This window comes from Hesperophylax consimilis, chromosome 14 (assembly GCF_061612785.1).
Source record: "Hesperophylax consimilis isolate HC1 chromosome 14, BYU_Hcon_1.0, whole genome shotgun sequence".
Classification (NCBI taxonomy): Eukaryota; Metazoa; Arthropoda; class Insecta; order Trichoptera; family Limnephilidae; genus Hesperophylax; species Hesperophylax consimilis.
In genome coordinates, this window is record NC_142849.1 from 21422406 (window position 1) to 21449906 (window position 27501).

The 27501-nt window shown below is 32.2% G+C and overlaps 1 protein-coding gene across 1 annotated transcript in view; it reads right to left on the reverse strand.

The window, feature by feature from the left end:
- The window catches only part of LOC149418046 (lachesin-like), a 126505-nt gene that overhangs the window by 49941 nt on the left and 49063 nt on the right, over positions 1-27501 (reverse strand). Inside the window, exon 4 of the mRNA XM_089639305.1 lies at positions 22696-22894. Coding sequence (XP_089495431.1) covers positions 22696-22894 — 199 coding nt within the window. The remainder of the gene's footprint in view (positions 1-22695; positions 22895-27501) is intronic.

Here is a 27501-nt window from a genome sequence, read left to right on the forward strand (position 1 = left end):
TAACTTTACATTTGAATTTTATGTTTCCGAGCAAACTCAACTAATTGTATCCAACGCTTATTCCTCAGGCTAATTATCGAATTGAAGTGAATTGTCATTTTCCGTTCAAATAATGATTTAATTAATGAGTAACTCTTGCTTCTGCCAACATATCAAAACAACCTTACTCCTGCAATCGTAGAGCAACTCGCTGAAGTGATCACGAACAGCGTGTTGGCAATCTCTGGTACCGCCGTAGCTCGTAGCTCCAGTCAAATCTACGGCGTAGCATCTCGGGAGGACTACTTGAAATTCAGCCGGCGTAGCTTTTGATCGGAAGCTTTTCTATTTCACACGCTAGTGAGAGCTTTTTCATAGCTTCTTCGTGTCCTTCTGGTGTTAGACAGTGCTAGCCGAGTGGCAGATGAATACTATTATTATTATTATTATTGCCTGGGGGTGGCTTGAACGCGCCCTTATGCGAGGGGTTCATTTGTTACGGAATTAAGACTCGTACGTGGAATAAATTAACATATTAGAAGCCGCTTTGATTCACTCGGAGATGAAAGTTATGGGATTTTCGACTCATTTGAATGTCGAAGGAAACAGGTGGAAATACGTTAGCGCGCAGAAAGGGTCTGTACCTTAGTTGAAAGTTTGAAGTGATCAGGTTATATGCATTTTTAAAGTCATAAATTATGTAGCTACTCTTGATTATTAAAAGATTCAAATTCCGGTCCTGAAAACCAACATTTTTTAGTGTGATCTGGAGAAAAACTTTGCTTTTAGTTTTTTTTTTTTTAAATATTCATTAATATTATTCAATTTAATTGTAACAACAAACTCACTACTATTTGCACTATCATAATATTTTGCTAGATTATATCTGTTGGCAAGTAACCTTTTTGTATATTTTATCATGTTTGAATGAAGTGCTTTCTATTATTGTAGCATTCTATGCCTTAAGAAAATTTCAGCTGTATCACATTCAATGTCGTTTTGTATACATATTGTTGTGTTCTTAAATGTAATACTAATATTCGCCTATGTACCACTGTGTACTTATAATCTCATGTATCACATTATTGGAAAAGCCTTTTATGGCATTTAATAAATAAATAAAAAAAAATATTCCTAAACAAGTTTTCCTATATAGTTATTATTACGCGAAATAGCTGTTTCGCCTTCTGAAAGCATTATTTAACTGTGATTAGACCCCTAACGGACCATGTATTTATATTATTTCCACATATAATGAAAAAAAAAAAAAAAAAAATATATATATATATATATATATATATATATATATATATATATATATATATATATATTTATTACCATGGATGATGACGAAGTCTACAGAATTCAGAGCTAAACTTGCTGCACCTTTTCAGACAATCATACCAATAAAGTTAAAAACCTTTCACTTTCGCAGTTCGTTACATTGTAAATAACAAATAACTAGGTAATGAAAAATTTCGTATTTAAATCAAAGTAGAATTCTTAAGCTTATTTTAGATCGAAACAGAATTCTACGATCGTAAATTTGAACAAATAAAATATTAATACTTAAACTTTAACTCTAGTTTTCCCACTAATCTTCTGATAATGAAATATCAATTGTAGTGGTTGATAAAATAATTACTTTATTAATAATAGACTATTTTTAGTCAAAATTGAATAAAAATAGTGTATTTTCTTCAAGCTTGAATTTTCTAATAAAAGTATGTTTGTTACAAGTGCCCTACTAGAAAAGTTTGTTTTCTGTATCTATTTGTATTTAATTAAATAATAATAGTGTATTTTCTTCAAGCTTGAACTGTCTAATAAAAAATAAGTTTGTCTGAAGTGACCTGCTATTAGTATCGGTTTGTAATTAATTAAATAGACCCTGGGAATTCATTATTTATTTGTACAGCTCCCCGTTTTCATAACAAACGACACTACACAAATTATTACCTTATTATTTTAATTATTGTTAGTCAATAATACTCCTCTTAAGTTGAAATTGACGGGTATTATTCGAATTTCTATTAGAAGTATGATATACAAAGAAACACAACAGGCATACTATTTTACTAGCAATTCACTATCATGCAGAGGTGTCTATTCCATATATGCACATAAGTACTGCATACCGGACAATGCTCACTAAAAAAATAGAGTAATATTAAAATAAATGTAAGTAATTAATAAAAACTTTCAAAAATACGCCCGAAGTAGATACCAGTTATAGACATCCAATTTAATAGACTTGCCGTAACATGACATAATAAAAATAATAATATGTCGCTGATTTAAATATCGCCGTTTTCGTTAAAAATCACATCATGGACGCTGTGATATCTGGGTATCATTTCGGCAAGCACATTTTTGACACCAGGAAAGTTCAAGAATGTTTTAAATAAACTATGAGATCAGTCATACATTGATCACCAAAGAGTGCACATTGAATTAACCGGACCATGCGCGGAAAACTAAAACTCGCCAAAGTAAGATAATTGTTTGCAACGCTGTCCATTATGCGACTTTTGTGTGCAGTATCGAGATGTTCCATTCTTAAATGAATCACCTGGCGTAGCAACGCTGAAATTGAGTGAGGTGAAAGCGTAACTAAATAGCTTAACATTATATTTGTTTTATTTTTTTATTTTGTTTGACCCAAATTATTGTTTACCATATTTGGGATTCGTAGATAAGTCTTTTACACAGCCAGTAATTTGCGCGCCTTTATAAAAATGACTAGTAATTCGTAAGCAGATTTCATTTTGAATAGTGATATTCACTTCTCAAAATTTGGAAATAATCCAGAAATAAATGTAGTTAAGTTTTTTTACTCAAAAATTGTAAAAAGAACTAGTAATTCATAAGCAAATTGTATTTTTGAAGACCGAATTGTGATATGACAATGCGAATTTCCTGTATACTGTCAGATTTATTAATATACAAATCACCAAAAGTGGGATGGCAACGCCCGTGCCGTCTCTTTTGCTTCGTTGTAAGTTGGTTTGTTCCCTTTCCCTGATTGGTTCGTCCATTAATTTAAATGTCTATGGTACCAATGCAAAACGCAGCTCCGCGCACGACGTACTACTCTAATGTGTCAAAGGCAGAAACTAAGTATTTAAAGTGATATATGTATATAGATCATGTTAAAGTGTTGACTGTATTCTACATAAAAAATACATGTGTATGTAAGCGCGTTCAAGGAACGATTCGTTTATGTTAGGGTCGAAAAAGATTAAAAATATCACGCCACATTGCCATCTGTTGGTGCCTTTTTAAATTAATACAATTCTAACGAAATAATTATTATGTTACATTGCCTTTTTTCATGATATTGTTTCTTTATTTAGATGAAAATTTTGTATGTCAGTGATTGGCTTTTATCTATGCATAAATCAAGCAGTTACTTGAAAATCAAACCAGCAGCTTGGTTATTTTTAGTAATAACTTAGTTTTTTTTATATCAATTAATTCTCTGCTTTTCATATTGCCTACCCTGGTTAAAAACTCTAGTGCACGTCACTCCTTTCATGGTATCTCACCCACACTCGGTTGTTTCTCATACATTTAGACATACGTTTCCTTACAAATAATGTTATGTTTAGAAACATATTGTATAAGAAATAATACACGTGTTAGGTTTTTTCTCCGTTCAAATATCATAGAAGTGCCACAAATCCATAACCAAGGGAATAGGCCTACCGTCAGATAAGGTTGCTGCAAAAGTTTTTATTTTTCAACAATTTAATATTATTTCTTGGATAACGTTACTGCGTGGCTTTCTAAGAGGTTTCTTCTTTTACTTCGATAAGAAGTTGGATAACTCAAATTCTGTGATGCAAATTAAAATAAAAGCAAATTAAATTTATGTTTAAATACATATACTCCAAAAAAACAGGTACATACAGTGCAACTATATTTCTTTTAAAATACATTCAATAGCTTTTTTCTCTAACCCATGCGTTTTGATACTAATGGATGACCACTAAAATGGTCATTACAGTAACATCTAGTGACGTGAAAAATAATTAAAGGAGCTTGAGTGGATTTTGGAGTCAATTTTTTGGATACTTTTTATACTTGATAGATTTAATTTTTATTGAATTAGCAGTGGTTATCGACGTAAGAAAACATCCCAATAATGACAAGATGCTGTGAAATTTTTCGGTAATAATAATAATAAGCATGTACGAAATAATCCACTCTCCTTTTCTGTTAGATCCTCCAGGGAAGGACGTGAATAAACGTCTTTATAATAAAAGTACTAAAATACCCGCCACTGTTTACGCCGTCGCTTACAAAATGGTACAGTGATTGAATACAACGGGGGATACAGATGTTCCTTAATGTCCTATTACAGCTTCCACAAAAGGCTTTCAAGGATAAACAATCACCTGTAATCTGTATCGCTTATGGGACTGACTGGCTTTTTACTGAAGCCTGAAACTGCTGTGCGAGATATGACTTGTTTCTACATTATTTGTATAATTAATTGTGCCACAAAAGATGGGAGATAATTGATTTTGTTAGGTTTTTATTCAAAAAATCTTTTTGGAGGTTACTAGTGTTCGACCGAAATTTCGGTTTCGATTTCGGCCAGTTTCGGCTATAAAAAGAGATTCGGCCAAATATAAGCCGAAACTTTGATTCGGCCGAAAAATGAGCTTGCGATGTGCTTTTGAATTACTCGAATGTTGTTTTTTGAAAAATTTTGTGTAAAAATAGTATAATCGTTAAGAGTTCCAATTAGTTTCAAATATTATTTATTTTGTAAAAAAATTTACCGTTTGAAAAATCACTATAGTTATTGTATTACTATTGTGTATTTAAAGACAAGACTGATTTGTACTCCATAACTATGTAATAAATTAGTTATATGTCTATTGTATCTTTGTTGTTTATTCCTTTAAAGTTGAAATGCCAAGGCATACAGTGTCCTACAGCGTGCACTGTTTCATAATAGCGCACCAAAAGCGGCAAAAATAAAAATAATAAAATTATGGCTTTTATTTCATGGTGCATTTTATTTAACTCTAATTTTTATGAACAAGTTTGACAATAAAATGCATAATTTTAAAGTGTTTAATTAATATAAATTTCGGCTAAAACTGAAACTAGAGCGAAAGCTGGAATTCGGTTTTGGTTTTGGTTTCGGCTGAAAATCTTATTTTGTTAGAGGTTACTTTGTGAGTGAAATATATAATATAATTTTTCCCATAATATTTTTTTCAAACCCAAATACCTATTTCATTAACTAATGGATTTAATTTTTTTGGCAAAAGGATGATGTTATGTTGTATATCATCACATTTGATGATAATGAAAACGGTGATCAGAGCCATTTTTATATTTTCTTTTGTTTTTGTTTACTATTGTTTGGGTTTGAAAAATGGGTGCGAAATTCTAAATAAATAAATAAATTTTTACAATCCAAATCAAACCCAGATTTTCAGTATACAAATAGACCTAAACACAGATAAAATCAATACACCTTTCGAAAAAATTGTGATCAGCTGGCAATACGATCATGTTGTTATGCTTATCGGCTGATCACAATTTGTTAAAAAGTTGAAGCAGTCGAAGAATTGTGGTTTAACGGGGACTAATCAAATGCAAAAAAAACAAAATGACGCTAATTGAAGATTTGATTATCGTCAAAAAACGAGAGTTTGAAATGAAACACCACAATATTTAAAAAAAAATAAAATTAATAAATTTAAGACTATTTTTTAAATTTCAAAACCTATACATTCGATAGTATTTATCTTCCCACTAATACCTTTTTAGCCTCCTATGCCATTGTTTTATTAAGAAAAAATCTGTAATTTCAACCTTTCAGTGATTTACTCAATTCTTTCTTCCTCTTACTCCCATACATCTGTTGAACCATTCTCTCAATAAAACGGCGCTGAAACATTATTTATATAATGGACATGTTTCACGAAGGACCATTGTAAAGCCGGTTTCTTATGTACGGGGTGTTCCGTGGCCATTGTGCTACCTTCATTGTGTTAAGTTTACCCCTTTATCAAGAACATATAATACGATACAAGCTTTTCTTGTTAACGGGAAAAACAAACTTTATGTGAGTGTACATACAATTTCATGGATATTTTTGCAGTTTCAGTATTTTTAAATTTCAAAATCAACAATAACACAACATAAAATAACATGAACCGAAAAACAGAGGAAATAATAGACTGGAATTATAGCTATAAACTAACTACTCCTGAATATAGCAATAGAAAATTGCACAAAACATACATCAGGAACTGGTTAGTCTGAACGAGGTTTTGATGGAATTCATGATTTAGCCTCTGGAAAACCGCTCGTGCACAAGAATTTTTTTTCATGCTGACAAACCGATCATCCGTTGGTAAATTTTCTAGCTAGAATGTTTTGATATACGATTTTAACCTGCACGCCACTAGAAATGCATAAAAAAATAACAGAATCGTTTGCACTAGAAAAACTTTTCTTTCTTCATTTTTGAAATAACCTACTGAGTAAAACTTCAAATTGTAAAATCTAATTATTGAAAATGGTAATATCGTTTTTTTCTGTTTTAGATAAATGTATCGATTCTTAAATGAAAATTTAAAAGAAAACCCAAGACTCGCGCCTTGAGACCTTATTATGATTTTTTGTTTTAAATTATCATTTAAAATCTAATATTATCTTCAATAATTATATTCTATACTTTGGAGTTCATTTTGATCAGTTCCTAGCTAGACAGATTTCCTCTTCTAACGAATAATTGCTCCAGATACATAATATGTGCCTAAAAATATTCTGTTATAATTATAAATATATAATGTTTTTAAAAGATATACAAAATATCATGCGTTATGAACAATTTGGCAATATTAAAATATCTTCTTTTATAAATCTGTAAAAGTTTATCATGCATTTTGCCAGTATCTGGTCAAATAATTGTTTTTTTTGGCATTCAAATACAAAATATACGTTAAAAAAAACTTTCCCTGGTTACGGATATTATGAAAATATTTGAATATTGTACTACGATCTTTATTTGGAAAATTTTGCTTCTGCGTTGATGGAACACCTAGCTAGCAGATAAATTGAACCCACGACTACTGGGTGGTTGCTCAAATCGTTTTTTAAACATTAACTCCTCAAAGAAGACTCTGTGGAAAATAATTTTACTAAAGGCCTATGTCATCTTCAGGGATGCTGTGGGGAAGGTATTTTTGAGGAAACGAAGGATAAGACGTTCTGAGAAGGAAAACGATATGAGCAACGGGCAGGAATCTGGGGGTCATTATGTCCAGGAGTGACAGAAGTATGCATCCATCCAATTCACTGCGGTGCAAGAATTCTGGTTGGAGAGATCAAAGGGTTCTATCTTATCTATCTTCATGATTTAGACCAGAGGTTTCCAATTTTTTTTCCCCGTAGACCACTTGCCAAATTTTTTTTTCCGTAGACCCCCTGCTTGCCGAATATTGAATTTTCCTAAAACTCCCATGTGATAATCATTTATTTTTTTCGTAAAAATATTCCCTTCCTTTGCCTGCCCTACAACCGGGTTGCGATATAGTTCCTCTGTTTTCGCATTGAGAAGACAGGGGCGCCCTTGTAAGGTATTACATCAAATGAAAATGGAGCAGGATAAGCAACTAGAATTTCTTTCTGTAGCTGGCCCTACAGAACTGCCCCTTAAGTTCTTTGTTAGCACTTATTCCGATCAGTTCTTCTTGTCATATGATATCCGACTCTTCAACAATCCATTTACCTAGTCAAAATGACCTCAAACTTAGTTTTGAAGTCTGTGTGAAGTACATCTAAATGCTGAACGTCATTATTACCCTGGACGTTTTTCAAAAACAAGTGGGGAGCTAGGAAAATTCGCGGCATCCAATGTGCAATGTTTTGTATGTTAAGTAATTTGTCAGTCTATTATTAATATTACGTAAACTGTGTTATTTCTGTTAGGTGTATTGTGTCATTTACGGAACTCCTAAATATTGAGTTGAGTCAAATGGGGGTCCGCTCGTATGTACCCCCATTTGAATCTCGTGGACCCCAAAATTTTTTTCTCGCTGACATAGACCCCCAGCAAGCCGATATCGACCCCTGGGGGTCCATATAGACCACTTTGAGAACCTCTGATTTAGACCCTAATAAAAACAGTCGCTAGTTAGAAAAAGTTACGAAGTACAAACAATAACCGTTTTTTCCAAATCTTTCACATACAAATTATTAATAAAATCAGTTAATTTTAGAGGGCCATGTTTCTAACTCACTAAAGTGTGTAGGCAGAAACACCAATTTCGGAAATTATTCAAAGTCATCCAGTAAAAAACAATTTTTTTGAACAATAACATTTTCCATTTTACATCAATTTCCGACTTAGTTTCGCCATTTCTTGTACCGACTAGTAACCAATATAAAAAAATACATATACATTTTTTTTATTTATTACTTGTAAATTATTTAACATTATAAATGATAACAATATGCAGACTTATATATATATAAGAAGTCGGTCATTTTGAATACATGTAGGATAACGAAAGATTTTTTAAATATTTATGTTGAGGGATCAGTAGGATTTATAGGCCCTGTTAGAAGTACTACCGAGCCGAACCCTCTGATATGAAAATATCTGGAGTCGGTGAATTTTTTTTTCCCATTTGATCTCTGGTGAGTTGACGTGTTGTTGTTCTTGTATTGTTTTGTATTTATTTTACTTATATAATGCACTTACATAGTGTTGATTGACTAGCTGATCATTTGTGGAAAAGTGAGTGGAAGGGTTTAGTTTTTCCTATGGGGAAGATTTAACCCGGACAACAAAATCGGAAGCATAAAAAAATAATTTTTTCGTTATTATTCTACTACTCCATAAGTTGAGCTCCAGGGGCTCAATTTATGTTATTTAATTTATTTATAATTTAATTTATTTTGTTTGATTGATTGAACCTTCCTCCACAGGGACTTGCTTTTAAAAGGCTGTGAACTTTTAAAATCGTTATCAAAACGTCAAAAAACGTTGTTTAGTTAGTTGGTGAAACTTTTGATTCTAGCAAATAAAATGTTCTTCATTGCGTAAAAAGTGGATTTTACCTTGAAAAATATAATTGTTATAAAAATTTAAACGTTAATTCAGAAAAACTTTGTTACTTCCTTGTATCATTATGTATTCATGTTGAAATTATAAATAATAGTAAATGTTGATGTTCAAAATACATTTTCGTAAAATTGTTTTTGTATGTTCAAAACAAATTTCGTAAAATTTGTTTTGAATATTGAATACATTAAATACATTGATTTTTAATATTATAATAATGTTTTTTTTCGTTTTCTTATTATTAAAAATTATGTTGAATTTTTTTTGTAATTGATATTCCTATAAAAGATATAAACTACGTAAATTTACAAAGTTACCGCAATTTATATAAATTATCAAAAAGGTAAAAAATTACTTAATGTCTTTTTATTGTATAAAATGAATAATTCAATGTTTGACTGCACTGACGTTATAAGTTTGTTGCCACTACATGCATCTCAATAATAACAACATAACAATACTTCGTATTCAATTCTGATATGGAGAGGGTACACACACAGGCTGGGCAATGAGTTAATGGATGTCACTGAATTTTCGTTATAAATCTAGACACACACAAATACAAATAAGTTAAGCACTTTTTAGTTCATGTACATAACTAATAGGTAATCATAATATATATCTATATGCTTAATTATTCAGAATTCCTTTAATAGTTTTAATTTTTATTTTTATTCCACGTACGTAAATTTCAACAGTTTTTATCAAAGTAAATGTGATAATACATAACTTTACACGTTTATTTTTTATCCTTTATTTTGAAAAGTAAAATAAGTAAATAATTATTTTTTTTATGTTATGCTGTTGTTTTAAATTTATTTTGTCATCTTTATGTAACAGTCCAGTATGGTGTTGATAAATAGATATGAAAAAATGTACCTACAATAGTTTAAGTATTTTACTACCCAAACCAAGACATAGTTAATAACCGTTTTAATATTTTTTTATGTAGGTATGAGCAAAAAAACACATTCAAGTTGGGTGTAGGTTATCTAGTTTCTTTTATTAATTAACGTGAAATAAATAATTTTATACATAAAATCCATTTGAAAGAAAACCAAAGCGCACAACTCATGCTACCAGGAGGCAATAGCATAGAATGTTGCCATCAGAATGTCAGTTAATTCTTCAGTACCTGTATAATATTTTACGTCAGATTTCGAAGTAAATCTATTTTATATTTATAACCATTGGGTTTTTTTAAAAATCGTTTAAAAGTTGAAAATTTTATTATTCTTTTGCTAATTAATCTATATTTCCACTAAGTAAATAAGTAAAATAGCGTGGTAGTCGAAAAAAATGTAAAAACAATTATGTGCAAGAACTTAAAGTAAACAGTTAGGTAATATTGGTTGATAAATCACGGAAAAAACTTATTGCTATGAAATATAGTAAATTTATTAAAAATCTGGTCATATTATTAGTTTTTCTGTTAAAAACGGGACTAGAGGACTATCTAATGATTTCACAAATTTCATAATAAACTTTTAGTAAAGCACGAATATGTTATGAGGAAGTCGGAACACGTGTTCTTCATAATAATAATATTTTCGCATCTCGTCCGTTACATTTAATTGGACACGGGTACTTGCGTGAACACGTGTTCAAATATATTCTGAATGTCTAGTATTTATTAGAAAATGGTCATGCAGATACATTTTGATAAAAAAACTGTACTCATTTTTCTCCGTGCATTAAAATGAAATAAGGCATATTATTATTATAATTAAATATTTTACCCTTTCGTACATTACCGCTTAGAAAAAACTTTCCAGAAAATGTAAAATTTACCACACCGGGTACTTTCATTTTATTTTACGTTACCTTCACTGAAAGTACGAGAGACTTATTCCACGAGGCAACAGAGGATGAGGTTCTTCTCACAAAATTTTGGGTAAATAAAACAAATTACCGATTCTCTCCAAGGCACGAGGCCAATTTACTCAAGCTAGACGAACTCATTAAAATTCAATGAGAGTTATACCTGTATTATTTAATTTCGTATAAGAAACCTTATTTTTAGGAAATAATTATTTGATTAATGAAAAATTTATTCAAGGCTGTACTTATTAAATACATTCCATTTGAACCTTCATTTTGATCAATTGACTGTTTTAATATTTGACTGAGCTTTATTCTGCAGGGTGAAAATGATAGTCATAAAATTGAGAGATGATTAATTGTTTAATGAAAAGAATTTATAAATAAACCAAACGATTAGGCTAAAAAATAATTACAGATACGAATTTCAGTAGGTACCTAGTTAGTTGTTTTTGCCAAAAATATATCGATACATACTTGTATCGTCGTACTTTTCATAGGTACCTACTTAATTTATTTTCTTTTTTAGCCTAACGAAATTGAGTAAAAAATATTATGGTTTAAAAACCTATTTTTATACAGATAAATAAAACGCAGATACTTAATATATTAGTTTTATTATTTACAAATATATGTATTATTAATATATTGTCATTTAGAATTAATAAATAAAACCCTAAGAAACTTAAACGCCCTGTGATTGGCCGACAGGTTCTGACAAAACTTAATCCGTACATTGCGAGTCAGCCGGCCACGTGCCTTAAGATTGCAGACACACGGTTTAAAAAATGGCTTTCAAATTATTTCAACACATTTCATGCGATTTGGAAATCTTGTTAAATATTTTATTTGGGATTTGTTGATTTCATACTGACCCGAGAGGTATTAACCTTACTGTTAACTGACAAAATCGAGATATATATGACGTCACGTGTACCCCGCCAAACATACTGATATTAGAAGGTGAACATGAAATTACTTTTTCTTTTAAAATTGATCGAAATTCCTTATTTAGACTTTTAACTTTTATTAATTAACAGCAACGCACCACCAAGAAAATAAACAAGGATTATAAATGACAGTTCTTTGTATTAATGCTTACCACACAAGTACGGGATATTTCTCTCCTATACCGACAAACAATTTTAAAAAGCTTCTACGATTAAACATATGAAGCAGATAATGCGACGAAGCCCAATATTACTATAGACGAGTATATCTATATATTGATATAGATGTACTAAATCAGGGCACAGTTTTAAATAATAGATTATTCTATGGGTACGTATTATAATTATTCTTATCAATTATTGTATTACAACTTTGAACAGTATGCCATCAAATAAAAGAAACAAGAATTACAAAAAAATATACAAAAAAATAATTTGTGGCCTAATGTTACAGTTGATAATATAGATTATTTCATAGCGTACCAAATTTGTATGTATTTTGTATATACCTATCAAATTTTACTCTTGCTCAAAGTTTTACTTAGATAGTAAAAAATCACCTTCGTATGCTAAAAAGTCGTAACAAAATAACATGATTTCGAGGCTCGTAAGTTCAGTATCAATACGAAGGCCTAAACTGGGATTGGACGATTCTTTTCTCAAATTCACGTATCTAATAAGCGTCTTATTTTTAACAAGGTTATTTTCAAGGAATGGATTCTCCGTCCCACTTTTCTAAGGTAAGGGTTCGAGCTCTACAAAAGATATCCGCCGTCTACAAAAAGTGGTGTCAAACGCACGATTCGCTGGAGTATTGTGTAGGCAGGTACTGTTCTGTGAATTTGTTTTATTTTTTTTATTATACTTTTTATATAACTACTTTGCTGATAATATCAATAATTATAATCCATGCCCGAACTGTCGGAGAAACCCCTACATCTCGGCTGAATGGTTTTATTTAATGTTTTAACCTTGCAGCATCACCTGCGTATGTCGTTATCTTAGCCAATTAAAACGATTATGCGCCCTCGCAAGGCTACGGTCTTGGGTTCAATTCCTTGGTGTGGTCGTATATTTTTTTTGATTTTTCCGTTTCAAATTTTCGTTTAAGAATCGGTAATATTGTCTTCAATTATTAAATATTAAATGTTGAGGTTTTACTCAAGAAGTTATCACAAAAATATTCATTTTAGACTTGCAGAAAAGTCAATAGATGTTGAATTTTAAAATAATATGGCATAAATATATTCAAGACGCCATCTGGTTTGTATTTAGTTCGGGATGAATATTGCGATCGTACGAGTACATACAAATACAAATATAACAGCCAATAAAAATATGCGTAAACAAAATGGAGATAATTTTGGTAGTTTTTAATCGAAGCATGATCCAGTTAAATATGACGGAAGTTGGATCGGGTTAACTCAGTGGTGAAGCAGCGCCCCGGCAAGGCTAAGATCTTGAGTTCAATTCCTAGGCGTCTGTATCTTTTTCTGAATTATATTTATAAAATTTTTGTTGGAGAATCGCTGATATTATCTTCAATAATTAAATTAAACAGTTGTTATCGTCATGTAAAATCACTTTTTCATTTTTTAAGCGGGTATGGGTACCGCCGCCCCGGGAATCATTTTTTGGATAACCAACACCTCTGCCATAGGTCACCAGAAGTGGTTCGTTACGTTTGGTGACTTAGCAGGGATGCCCGGTTCATGGGGTGGGGTTTATCCGGTTTGTGGCAGGTAGGATCGGGAGAGACTGGTTGAGGGAGACCTTTTGACTTCTACAAAAGGACTCTCTCGGTACACGCCTTGCAGCCCATTGGGAGTGATGCATTCATAAGCCCATTACTCGTGGACTCACTAAACCCCAGATTCCTACCCACCCCCTGTAACTTTTTCTTCCCAGAACTTATCATCCTTCTTGTCAAAGATGACATAAGATAACTATGAAATATTTAAGGAATACAAATTCGAAATGTTCTCTAAAAATAGGTACATTTATTCGTCCATAAAAAAGATTGCCCCAAAATTTGATAGAAATTCAAGAATCCAATACTCCTGTATTGTATTCATTAATATCTCAATTTTGTGGAACGATATATTATTTTGAAACAGCCTCAGGTGCACGTTAAGAGACACTCGGATCAAAACAATCAAATTTATCTGGATTTACCTGAATACCCGCCATCCGTGGTCTTAAGCCGATATTACTCTTGGCAAGCTGCCGGTTCTTGGAAAGGGAAATATAATAAACATCTTGGTATTAAGGAGTATGATTTTACTTGAAAATCGCTAGCATTAATAACGTACAATACTATTTAGAAGGTGAAGCAGAAATATTAAACCTTTTTGATGAGAAACATCTTTTGGCGGGCCTATCGGTGTAAAACCTACTCTTGCTTAGTATGCGTGGCAAGACAGGACGACGCTTCACTTGGTCACTTTCGTGACACGTCGGCTCTTTCCGCCCGGCCGCTAAAACTCTGTGTATCTTCTACTGTTCTTACTAAAATTGGCGATGAATTTTTAAATACATAAATCTATTTGAATTTCACTTTCTTGTCTTAAACATTAGTTTACCAAAAAAAAAAAAAAATATTTGACAAGTTCTAGTATTTCACTTAAAAATGTAGACATTTTGTCTCGACGCCATCTAGTGAGAGAGTTAGCACTTACAATTCCTTTCTCATATAAATAAATTTGGTTGTTTTCAGGTGAAAAAATGTAACAAGCAGTAATTGTTGAATGAAACACTAGTATATATTGAATTATTTCGCGGATAAGAGATAAGCCGCCATAGATCAGTGGTCAGAGCTGTCGACCGGAAATCGAAGGGACACGGGTTCGAATCCCGTTGGCGTCATGTATCCTTTATCAGGAGATTTTTCAATGTGAATGAGTGTTTCAGGCGAATAATTATTGCTTGTAAAATAATTTCACTTTCGTTTTCGGTAATGAATGAATGTGTAAATCTCGCACTTTCCGGCATCCGATCGAGCTGAACTCGGCAGAAAGACTCCTAGTCTATAAAAATGCATTTTATTAACTTTGGCTGCAATCACGTATACACGCAGACATACAGGTGCATTTCAGATGACATTACAGCAGTCAATAAACGAAATAAATGGCATTCCTATCCGATTGGCATTTGGCGAGGTTGGCAGAGTTTTCGACTCCAGTTCCTGGATAGGAAGGTTCGATATTCAATCAGTTTTATAAGACATTTAAAAATAGATGTATTAAATCATCCATTTAAAATATTATTAAACTATCTAGTCCCTGACGTTGCCGAGGCTTTAACAAAGTTTTTTTGAAATCAGAGAAAGAGAGTAATTTTCCTCTTATTTAAAAGTCAAATTTGCAAAAAAGTCATCCAAAAGTTTGATGGTTGTAGTTTGTATAAATTTCATGTAAACAGTGACGATCCACTTGTTATGATGGTCAAGTGTGCAAAATTTCACTAATCTCAGAATATGTGTAAAAAACAAAACTTTCTACAGATACTATATTGTGGTGCATTAGCAACAAACTCACATCTCACTCACATCATTATTATATACCTAGATATATAGCTTCTATACTAATGTTTCACACTAATTGCGTAAGCAAAGTTGGGCAAAAGTAATGTCATTGTGCTTTCACATTTATTACGCAAATTATTGTTACGGCTTATTTGACCAATATCCGGTCTGTTGTTTTAACTCAATTCCGCATTCTCCAGGTGTGTAATGTTTCATTGCTTGTTGGCAAATAATTTTAGAGATAGATTTATGTACAGCAAAAATGTCAAAGCACCATTTGCAAAAATTACAATATGACATGACTTTTGCCCAACCTTGTATCTACAAGTTATCAAGAAATATTTATTCCTGAGAACTACTTCCTCATAATATTTATCTAGCAATATTTTTGTCGTCTTACAAACTAATTTATTTTTCTCGGTTAACTTAAATATTATGAAAAAATTGAAATATAAGACAGAGTAATCAAAACTATTTTCGTAAAATAAGACAAAATAAAGTACCTTAACTTTGAGGGATGTCATTGGAAGCAGTGCAAAAAAGTTAATTACCTGTAACTAAGGTTTATACTACCATCGATACATAATGATCTTGCCAGTATTTTCGATTATAAATTTTATTTTATTTCCCACATCAATACAGAGAAGTCTGTTGAATTGAAACTGTGAGTTGACATGGAACTAAAATGACACAAATATTACCTCTTTTTATAGTTATACTTTTAGCTGAACGAAATCATACAAAAATGGTCTAAAATTTACTGTTATTGTCGTTTCTGGCAGTTTTACACACTATGTACGACATATACAGAAAACCATTTTGACCCGATTCAATCTCAAACATCGCCTCACATCGTCTCGCCACGCGAGGGTTATACCTAATTCCCGTGAGACTCTGAATCAAGCAGTATCACGTTCAAGTGTTTGAATCCAGCTTGAGTATCCTGGCTGGCTTAGTGGGCAAAGTCGCGGTTGTACACGCAGAGACATTAGGTTCGGATTGCGGCGGCTTATTTGCACAAAGTTAAATGGGGGGTGCCATTGGCTTAACCAAGCGGTGGATTGTCGCTGGAGGATTTGTGTAATTTCAAACTGGATATATTATACATAAACTGTCTAACTGAGTTTGATTTACAAAGATACCAAATGGAATGATGCTTGCAATTAGAATAAAAGCAAATGATAATGAATATAGTGTAATTCCAATGATCTACCTATATTTATGAAGAAGAGTGTTTGCGGTTTCGTGGCTTTATTTTTTATGCAAATAAATATTTTGATTCTGAGATGACGTTAAGAAACATTACCTCCAAAGCAACATAAAGGTCCTGTCCACACGAGATTTAAAAATAAAAAAAATAAAAACATCCTGCTACTTCTTCGGCTGGTTATGTATAATTTAGAGTATCTGCGGGTGTTTTTTTGTAATAAAAGATAGTTTTGTTCAAAGATTAATGGAATTTTCCACACATGACGATCAAATAAGAGGTACGTCAATGTCTATAAGAAATTTCAAAAAATTCTAAAAACCATCCCAAGCCCTTTTCCTATCCCTTGAAGCAAATAAAGTCCATGTTGCTTGCTTGCACATCTTAAAAGGTTGATTTCTTTAATACATGTTTACCAAAACGTGCATTAGAAATTTAAGTCTAAAGAAACATAATTTAATTTGAATGTTGGTATAACCGTCTAACCCCACTTTTTAAAATAAGATAAAGTAATTTTACAACATGAAATATTGCAACATGCAGTTGACTAAAACTTACAAAAAATAATACAAATAAGTTGTAAAAATATTGAATTATACGAATATAACAGTAAATTGACCATTTTATGAACAAAAACACGATTTATGAAGATATTATGTAAAGAAACCCTTGATATTAGTGGTAAAATAATCACAAATGCCATGAATGGTATGATTGCCATATGGCAATTGCGATGTTGCCAGATTTAGAAAAGAGAGTTAAAGTTTTTTTGGTGGCACCATCTCGAACTAAAATTTTACAGTATTTATACAATGTGCAACAAAAACACCACTGTGAAGTGTTTGTTTATATTAGTAAGGCTGTACAAATATTAATTTCGCTCTACCCTTACACTAGAAATAAAATATTAAATTAGCAATTTACTCAAACATGTAATTTTCATTTCTTAAAACGGCTAGAGGTATTATTTTAATAGAAATGATAATATTTTTGTAAATAAATTATTTACTAATGGTGTCCATAGATCTATGTACAATTAGAGGCGCTTCTGCGTACTAATATCTCGTAGAAACTTGTTCCACTATAAGAACGCGATAAGCGGCGCGCGTAGACTGGATTCGTTAGTTTTAGTTAGAGCGTTGGGAGATTTGGAGAACAGTTGAAGGTAAAAAAAGTGGAACGCGCTTCATAGCTCATCTAAATATAATACATCAATAGTGGTGTCAGAATTTTGGGTCATTGCTTCCAAAGCGCGTATAGTAGATGTACTTTATTGATCCCCACAAAACTCTATTAAAATTAATTCTTCCCAATAATATCATTTGTTTTACAAAATATGAACTAATTAAATAATCTCCCATAGCTTTCCCAAAAGCTAATATTAAGATCCAAAAAATTTAAACATAACTCAGCAATTGAAAAATTGTTTGCCTTTACATCGGAACTGTTTGTTTTACAAAAGTTTTGAGTTTCTTTGTATTGTTTTCGTCTATCTGAGAGAGAACAGGGTGAATCCAAAAAATCTAATCTGTACATATGTTATTAAAAAAAAAAATCAATTCGAATTTTGATTTTGTTTTTTTGAATAAATTAATGAAATGAAATCAAGTGGAAATTAACCCACCTTTATTTTGTTTGCACTCACGGACACAAGGGTACACAGACGTATTTCTTGGAAACTGGATGATCTTATAAATAAATTACGGCAGTTGATATATGAAATAAATCTCGGTACCATCAAATTAGGATTTGGCTTAAGTGATAGCGCGATTCACTTATTTTAGTTTGTCCCTGGGAAGAAGGTTCTTTCCCCAGCCAAACCATTTTTTTTATGTTTTATCATACATTTTACAGCAATTAAGTGTCGATCCTTGGGGAGGGTGGTTCAATACTCAGTCAAACTAAAAAAAATACATCTACTTTTAAATACATCTATTAATAAAAATAGAAAAAATTATAGTAAAAAAACTATTTTTCTATTAATGATAAATAAACACCAAATGCAAACAAATAATAACAGAACGTATTCAGGCTAAGCTTTTCTCCCGGTAAGTTCATTATTTTGTTTATTTATTTATATATACGCCTAAAAAGGCTTTTACATAGAAGTGATAGATGATGCAGTACGATAAGAGAATATGTATTATACAGGAGATATTGACAGTAAATAGATGTAATCCATTTTAAAGAAGGTAAAAAATACACACTTGTAAAATTGTGATTACAAGTATAATGAGAAAATGTTGAAAAATATGAAGCAATATTAGCAAAACGTAAGAATAACATAAAGTAAAAAAGAAATTACAACAACACTACATATAAGACAAATCATTAAAACTAATTTACCAACGCTACTCTAATTTGTAGGATTCAACAAAGTGTTGGTGTAGATTATGCTTAATTCTATATATGGAGTCAATAAATAAATCAATAGCACCCCTATACTTGTTGCCCAGATCATGCATCCTATTGGTCAGTGAGTGTGTCTGATAGTTGGTCGAGTATGTATTACAGAAGAATGTTATATTTTGTCTTGTATTCCTAGTCGGCTCATGTAGTTTAATATTATTTTTTTTTATTTCAATTATAACAATTGCGTTAAAATTTATACATCTACTATATAGTGGGACGGACTTTCTACCTTTTTGTTTAAGTATAAACTTTTTTTCTTTTTATAAGACAGTAGATCCAAAAAAAGCAAAATTTGCTTCACATTTTTGCTAAGAACCGACAGAATTTACCCCGAGGAATTCCATCGAAAAAATCATAAATAGCGGATATTAAAAAAGATTCTATGTAGCTACTGATAATATTATTTTTCAGCGAATTCGTGTGGCGGTGGCTGCGGCATCCAGCTGAGATTTTTTCGAAATCGTAAAATCGTCAAAATATTTATCCCCTTTTAACAATGAAAACGTCAAAAAATGGTCGACTTCACTGGAAAGACCCGGGAAGTAATCGCCTCTTTGTGTGGATGGAAAACAGCTCTGTTTGTTTAGGATAATTAAAAATATCGATAACGAAGGCAAATAAAGGTCCAACTGGCTGCAGAGGATTTTTGGTGTAGATATGAATTTTGAAAAGCAGAGCTATCTAGACATGAAATGAATGATTTAACATATTATTATAATATATTTTTGAAAGCAATGATATCTGGACATGGGATGGATTAGTTATGACTTTTGAAAGCAATGACATCTGGACATGGGATGGATTAGTTATGACTTTTGAAAGCAATGACATCTGGACATGGGATGGATTAGTTATGACATTTGAAAGCAATGACATCTGGACATGGGATGGATTAGTTATGACTTTTGAAAGCAATGACATCTGGACATTGGATGGATTAGTTATGACTTTTGAAAGCAATGACATCTGGACATGGGATGGATTAGTTATGACTTTTGAAAGCAATGACATCTAGACATGGGATGGATTAGTTATGACTTTTGAAAGCAATGACATCTGGACATGGGATGGATGTTATGACTTTTGGAAAGTAATGATAATCAGATATTGTTGCATGCATTAGTTGTACATTTAGAGAGCTTTATTGCGGAGTTAGTTACCACACATGGAATGAATGCGTTACAATTTTTTTAAGCAAAGCTATCCGGACATGTAATAGGTTAGTTATTAATTTTGAAAAGCAATGTTTCCTAATAGCGGCCTAGCTGAAAAACCTTTTTTTTATTTTAAACAACTGATAAACAACCATTAACGTAGGATAATAATCAAAAATATTTGAAAATGCATAAAATATATGCGGATAATCTCTTCTATCTTTTATCACTATGTTTTTACAATTTTATACTATGGTATTTCGGTGTAGAATCAATTAGCAGTTATTGTTTAAGGAAAACATTACAATAATTTTGATATCTGGATTTTTAAGATATGTATATACGTACCGTTCATCTCCACCACCCACGGTGTCTAGCATCTCACAAGTGGACCAGGAAGATCCGTGATCTTCACCACCAGCTGACCATAACATGCAGATCCACATTCCAACGTTATGTGACCTAGCTGACATGCATCCTAACGTGATGCATACACCAATCTTGTTTACATAATAAAGACACATTGATACTAAAATTTAAGTGTCTCTACCTACCGCTTGTCAAAAAGTAATATATTATGTAAGTCTTGTAAAATAATAATAAATGTATTTATGTTATGTATGGAGTTGTGGTTTAAATGTGGCCTGCAATGCTAATTATTTATTATTTGCGTTTTAATAATAAACACACCACAAAATCCTTAAATAACTCAACACAATCGAATGATCAAATACTAATTGTGTTTAATTTTTAATTAATAAATTTGTGGTGACTTCCCAAATATCCGATGTTTATCACTAAACAAAAAATTCCGACAGTACAAGATAATTATTTTTTTTTGTTTTAAAAAAATTCTAATTAATCTTAGAAATAAAGTTTCTACAAGCTAATAAACGTTTTTTTATAAATGACTTGAAGTATTATTATTTACTATTCTGGGCTAGGTATGGCTTCCGTAATCGATGGGTAAGGATCTCGGTTAGAAATCCGGGTTCAAATCTCAGCGCGCGCAAGTGAATTTGATTAAGTTGAGTTATTTCACAATTTATTCAATTAAAATAATATGTAATATATTTGCGGTAGCAGATTGGAAGATACTCTCAGTACCGCCCTGGTGTAAGTTTACCGTTCAGAATTATAATATTTCTTGAAATGGCTTTAGCCGTGTTCGGTGAATAAATATTAATAGCAAGGAACTTCCACGCATTTCTCCTCCTATTTTCTTCACCTCCCCAATATATTCGGCCATACGTCATAACAATATTGGGGATGCCATAGTCTCACTGGCTCCATACGGTTGGAAGCCTGGGACTCACATTAAAAAAAGCACACCAAAAGCATTCTCACATTAAAAAAGGTTTACTTACATACAAATACTATCGTTTTTTTAAAAGTTAAAAGTTTTTAGCGTTCATGCGTGTAAAATGAATTTCACGTTTGATAACAAAAAATAAGTATTTTTTAATATTTACTCCAAACGGGAGGATTTGAGTAATTTGTGCATGTGTAATTCCGTTTGTGTGTAATTTTGGCAGTGTTACATTGGTACGTGAAAATCACGCTTGAGTACTTTGGTTCTGGCAACACTCAGAAGGCTTTCTGTGAATTACCTACCACGTTTGAGACATTTCGAATACATGAACGTGAAAAAGCAGGTACTTAATTAGATTATTTTAAATGATGGGTGCTATTGTCACAAGTTTATGGACGTGAAGAAAATTTATACCTTAGTACCGGTTCAATGATAAAAAATATCAATATACAATTTTGAAAAGGTGGCACTAATGGTTTGAAATACACATGTAAATAAATTGCAACACTAATGAAGTGAAATGCTATATTTTGGTAGTCGGTTTTAGCCAAATTGGTTTAAAAATATCTTATTGCGACACAAGATTCTAATGACGGGGTTTGCTCAAAGCTCACATTTTTATTATTTCTGATGAACGTATTATTAAAATCTCAAATGTTTTAAGAGGGATCCCTACGAATGTAAGTTATTTACATTTAAGATAAATTAAAACAGAACCTTACGATTAAAATATTTTATGTAAAACGATTAGAAAATTTTGTAAAAAACTTTCAATTACAGAATTAGTGGTAAGCAACTGATTTTAATTTTCCATACGAGAAATTAGTTACCTCCCGAGAGATCTCTTCATCAATCATTTGAGATTTCTTTATAGATGGTAATACTTTCATCAAAAATAATTCAAATTAACTCAGATCGATTTTCTAGGCCTGTAAGGGCAAAGTCGACCGTAGGTCCATCCATTACGCCGGGCCGCGCGCCGAATATTGTTTTACACGACTTCATCACTTATGTCATAAAGATTCCCTCTTTATTCTAAAGATGTGCTAGGGCAAATTCAACAGCAGTTTTTCCAGGGCACAGGGGCCGCGCGTCGCATATTTTTGTGCACGACTGGCTTTATTTCAGGCCTCCACTGTCGACGGGTAAATCTCTCGACATGCAAGCCAAAGGTCACGGCTTCAAATACTGACGTGCTAAAATAAGTTTTAAAAAATATTACTTTGAATGCACTCACCATCAATCTCGCTGCCAGATCTGTCTCGCAATATGATGCTGCGTCCCCCTTCCCTTCTCCACGTGACGGAGGGTGGGGGCGCTCCTGTGGCCGCGCAGTGTAGCCTCACGGCGCCCCCCTCGGGAGCGGAGTAGCCCTCAGAAGGAGCACCCCGCTCGTCCACTATGTCAGGCGGGATCACCACGGATAGGTAGCCCATCTGGAACAAAAGACAGAAGTCGTGAAATAAATATTTCACAAAATACTAATTTTCTCTAGGTTGTCACGGTTCCACTGACTTGGACAGTTAACGGAGTCTTGTACGGTATCACAAAGATTTATTTTATTTCAAATATAATAAAATACCTCTTTTACAACATAATTACAACACTAGAACTATGTATAACCAACCGACACTACAGAGTACTTAAAATACATTCTACAACAAAACAAAGACAATTAATTTATTTATTGTTATTAAGTTTAATTTGTAGAACTCCATTTTATTTTTTATTTTTTATATATTCAATAATATTGTTATTGGGTTTATAAAAACAGTTTATTTTTAAACAAGTTCTGCTGTGTAATTATTATTACGCGTGACAGCTGTTTCGCCCTCTGAAGGCATTATCAAACTGAAACTCAAAAAAAAAAAAAAATTCATTTACCTACCCCCTAAAATCTTTAACATTCTCCCTAATAACATAAAAACAAACCCAACTTCAGACTTTCAAAACACAAATAACGCTATGAATCCTTGCATCTAAAATATATTTAACACATAATACCTAAATATTCTACATTCTTACCACTTATACAACCTTCAAAAATATCACACATTCCCTTTTTAATTTTATTAGCTAAATTATTATAAATGAATTATTATAATAATTGTGCTCTCTGGTAATACGTCTCTGGGACTATGGAAACCAAGAAACTGGGCATTGAAGAATGCAAAATATCCCTGTACAAGGATATCACATTCTTCAACAAACCTGTTGACCCTGTAGAAATCTCAAATACGTCCGAAAATTGAATTTGGCTGTGATCTCTGGGCAGGAGCCCCAACAAACCTGATATTCTGTTTGACGATCCTTGTAAACAGGCCGATTGCCATCTTTGATTCACTGAGTTTGTTGAAAGAATACTTTAATGAAGCCTACTCTAAGGAACTAGCAGCAATTTTGCCTTGTACACTGGTGCACACACGCAAGACTCGAAGGACAGAAGCGGAACATCTGTTCTCAGTTGATGTCGCCTTTAGAGAATTGGTCGTTTCTCCTTATCGCTTTGGGAAAGTCGGCTCGCATCAAACAACCGGAATCTATTAACCTTTTTCTTATAATTCTGGCCTATTCAAAACCCGCATTAATAAATACCTTCCTACAACCCACACCGTTACCTTCCTCACAGCATTTCAATATTGTTCCAGTCCACCGTGCGTATACTAGCGCTCTTGTGAGGTATCTACCGAGAGTATCTACTGAGAGTATCTACCATAAAATACACATACTAAGTACACACCTAAAATACATTTTATGAAATTCCTTGAAAATATTTTTAATCTCCTCTACTAAAGTAAATTAAAGCATTAGATTCGCTGTACAGATACTCGCTTTTAAAAAATCGGGGTTTTGATAAATGTGACTCCTTTTACGATTGCCGTAAACATAATCTCGGAGAAGCTATCACTTTTCCAAACTTTAAGAGATATTCAACTTTAAATGAAAACTAAGGACGGGTTGTTTCGGAGTATTTGAACAATTCATCAAATTTCAACGTTCATTTCTGGGATCTGTGAAAGTTCAATTCAAGTTCTGTTATTATATCATTATAGGATGGTTGCTTGACAAAACTGAAATAAAAACAGAACTTAAAAAAATCTTTCACAGAACTTGAAAATGAACGTTGAAATTTGATGAATTGTTCAAATACTCCGAAACAACCCGTCCTAAGAATAATCCGTTTTTAAACACTCAAAAAACCTGTATCAAACTAAGAGGAAAAAAAAACAAAAGAAAAAGCAAATATTTAGTTACTTATTCGTAATTGCTGCACCTTTTGAATAAAAAAAGGAGTTTGTCTCAAATCAAATTTATTATTTATTTTTTAATTTATTTAATTTTTTAGGCTTCTTAAGGCTTTAGCATGTTTCTTTACATAGAAAAAGGTCGCACAAAAGTTCCTCTCAAGTCCAACTTGATTGTATCACAAAATATAATTTTTGAGCTCTGGATCTAAATGAAAGAAAAACCAATTTTACTTTCGTTTCCACCATCCGATTGAAAATGTATTTATTTAAGTATTTTAAACGCCAGGGACAGTCACTATGTACTTTAGTTCGTCCCGTAGCGAAATGCAATGAGGCGATATCTGCTATTGGTTGAATTGCTATGGTATAAAAAAGTGTAAAGTTTCCTATTCCAAACAAGATCCGAATTGAACGTTTAAATGGTAAACGTAGTTTTAGGAATTTTAAAAACTCATTTAAAATACATGGCTAAAAATTTGACGACACTATATTGAAACGATTTTGCGTTAAAGAAGTATTTTTTATCTAATATTTTCAAGTTTCAATATAATCGATTATTTCATAGACGGCCTCCGTGGTCAAGGGATAGTCTCTCGACTAGCAAGTCATTTAAGTAATAAATTTTTTTTAAATGGAAAATGTTGTTTGTGCAATAATGCAGAACTAATTCAGTGCGGCCATACAGATGATAGCCGAAAATTCATAACAATCGAACTAAAACTTATTTACTATCCATCTCGTCGTTTATTCGTATGAGAAGATGAAGGAGATGGACCGCTAACAAACTTTAACTTGGTAACCCATTCTTGTTTTATTCACATTCATACATCGTCTCGCATACATCTCCTTCCCCTCCCCACTAGCTTCAGACTCACATCATACCACAATTGGGGATGCCATAGTCTCACAAACGGTTGGGAGCAGTGTTCACATAAAAAAAATCAAGTTTTGAATTCACTTTATCGTGCAAAAGTCTTCCTCAGGCGTCGTCGATTTCTTTCCCCATTGACTTTTTGACTGATGTTCATTTTTCACTCCTCTCTTCATGTCCGACAAGGGCCTTTTTTATAAATCTTATTCACTACGAATATAATCAGGATAATTTGCATGTTAAAATGTTATGGCAATAGAAGTATTGTGAAAACAGGTAGGTTTATAAAATATAAACATATATCAACTTTACTCTACCGATGACTCGATGAAAAATAATTTTACTCCCTGTCTATGTCATCTTTGGGAATGCTGTGTGTAGGGATTTTTGGGAAGAGGAAGGGCTAAATATCAGTCTTGAGTCTTGAAGAGACCCATTTGTAGAATGGAGGAAACACAAAGGCTGGCAACTAGTTTAAGACGCTGAGCTGTTGAACATTAAAATAAGTCGTAGAATCGACCGGTTCACATGAGACAAATTCATGTCAACCGTGTACAAATATTCGGCGCGCGTTTACCCGTATTTTTCGACCATGTACCGGTTACGAAGAGATCAATACTGCTGTGGTAAATACAAACACACTTTGGACTCTCAAGGAAGATACTGTGTTTTTAATAACTGCGGCAGAATAGCGCTGGTTCCTCAGAATATCTTCAATTGAAATACCAGTAGAACAAGTACAACATTCCCACTTGACGCCTAAGCTCTAAAGATTTTAATTTGTTTATTAAGATAGGGGAATTTATCAAACATACTGCCCGAATGCAATCAGTTTCCTTTTTTTTTTGCAGTGATAGATACAAATATACAAGTTAACTGAAGTCAAGCCACAGAAATTTATTTTTATTAAGGTGAATTAAAAGGTTTTATTAAAAAAAATTGATTTCGTATTAGCCTTGGCCCGTGATCCCAAATATTTACCACTAATTATTTAATGAACCAATCACTTTCCTTATTAAAAAAAAACTTTTCAACCACCACCTTTGTTTCACTTATTTATATTTGTAATGCTTAATTTATTGTAATCAATAATTTTCTTAGCCTAGAGTAATAATCTCAAACGATACATCGAAACCACCAAACGTTACTAAAGTTTACCGTTAACTACCGTGAAACAGTTGGAGTGAACTGAATTAAACGCTCCTAAAACGGCACCTTAATTAACTAGCGGACCCTTTCTAAGGAGAAGGTTCGGAGGCTGAAGGCTGGAGACTTTCAATGTCCTGTGTGACGTCACACAGGGACAGAATACCAGAGATATTAACACTTTCAGGAAACAAAGTGATATAATTCCTGATTTTTTAAACTTGGTTTTGAATGGAACCAATCAACAATTTTTTAAACTTGGTTTTGAATGGAACCAATCAACAATTTTTTTAAACTTGGTTTTAAATGGAACCAATCTGCAATTTTTTTTTATAATTATTTACCTGCTTAAGTCTCCGGTATTACCCAAACTTTACGTAGAATTTTTTTTAAATTAAATGTAGACAGAAATTTTTCTCGAATTTTGAAAGACAAGTGTGGAAAATTTCATCAATCTCGATAATCAATCATCAAATTAATAGATTTTATTAAGCAGATCCTCGAATATTAATAGTGTGAAAGAAGATACAGATCTTGAAGAAGACTCTGAGCCTTCAATATCAATAAAATTCACAAAAAAACATATTTTTTTAGTAGCTGAAAAATCATTTTCCCTTGTTTTATAATGATACCAAAAGAGTTTAATTAATGCATTGTTTTTGCGCATCCACACAGGAGGCTTATTCTATAATAATACTCACATTTAATATAGTAAAAAAAACGAAAATATGTACAGTATATAATACGCTGAAGAGTGGTAAAATCAACGTCAAATTTA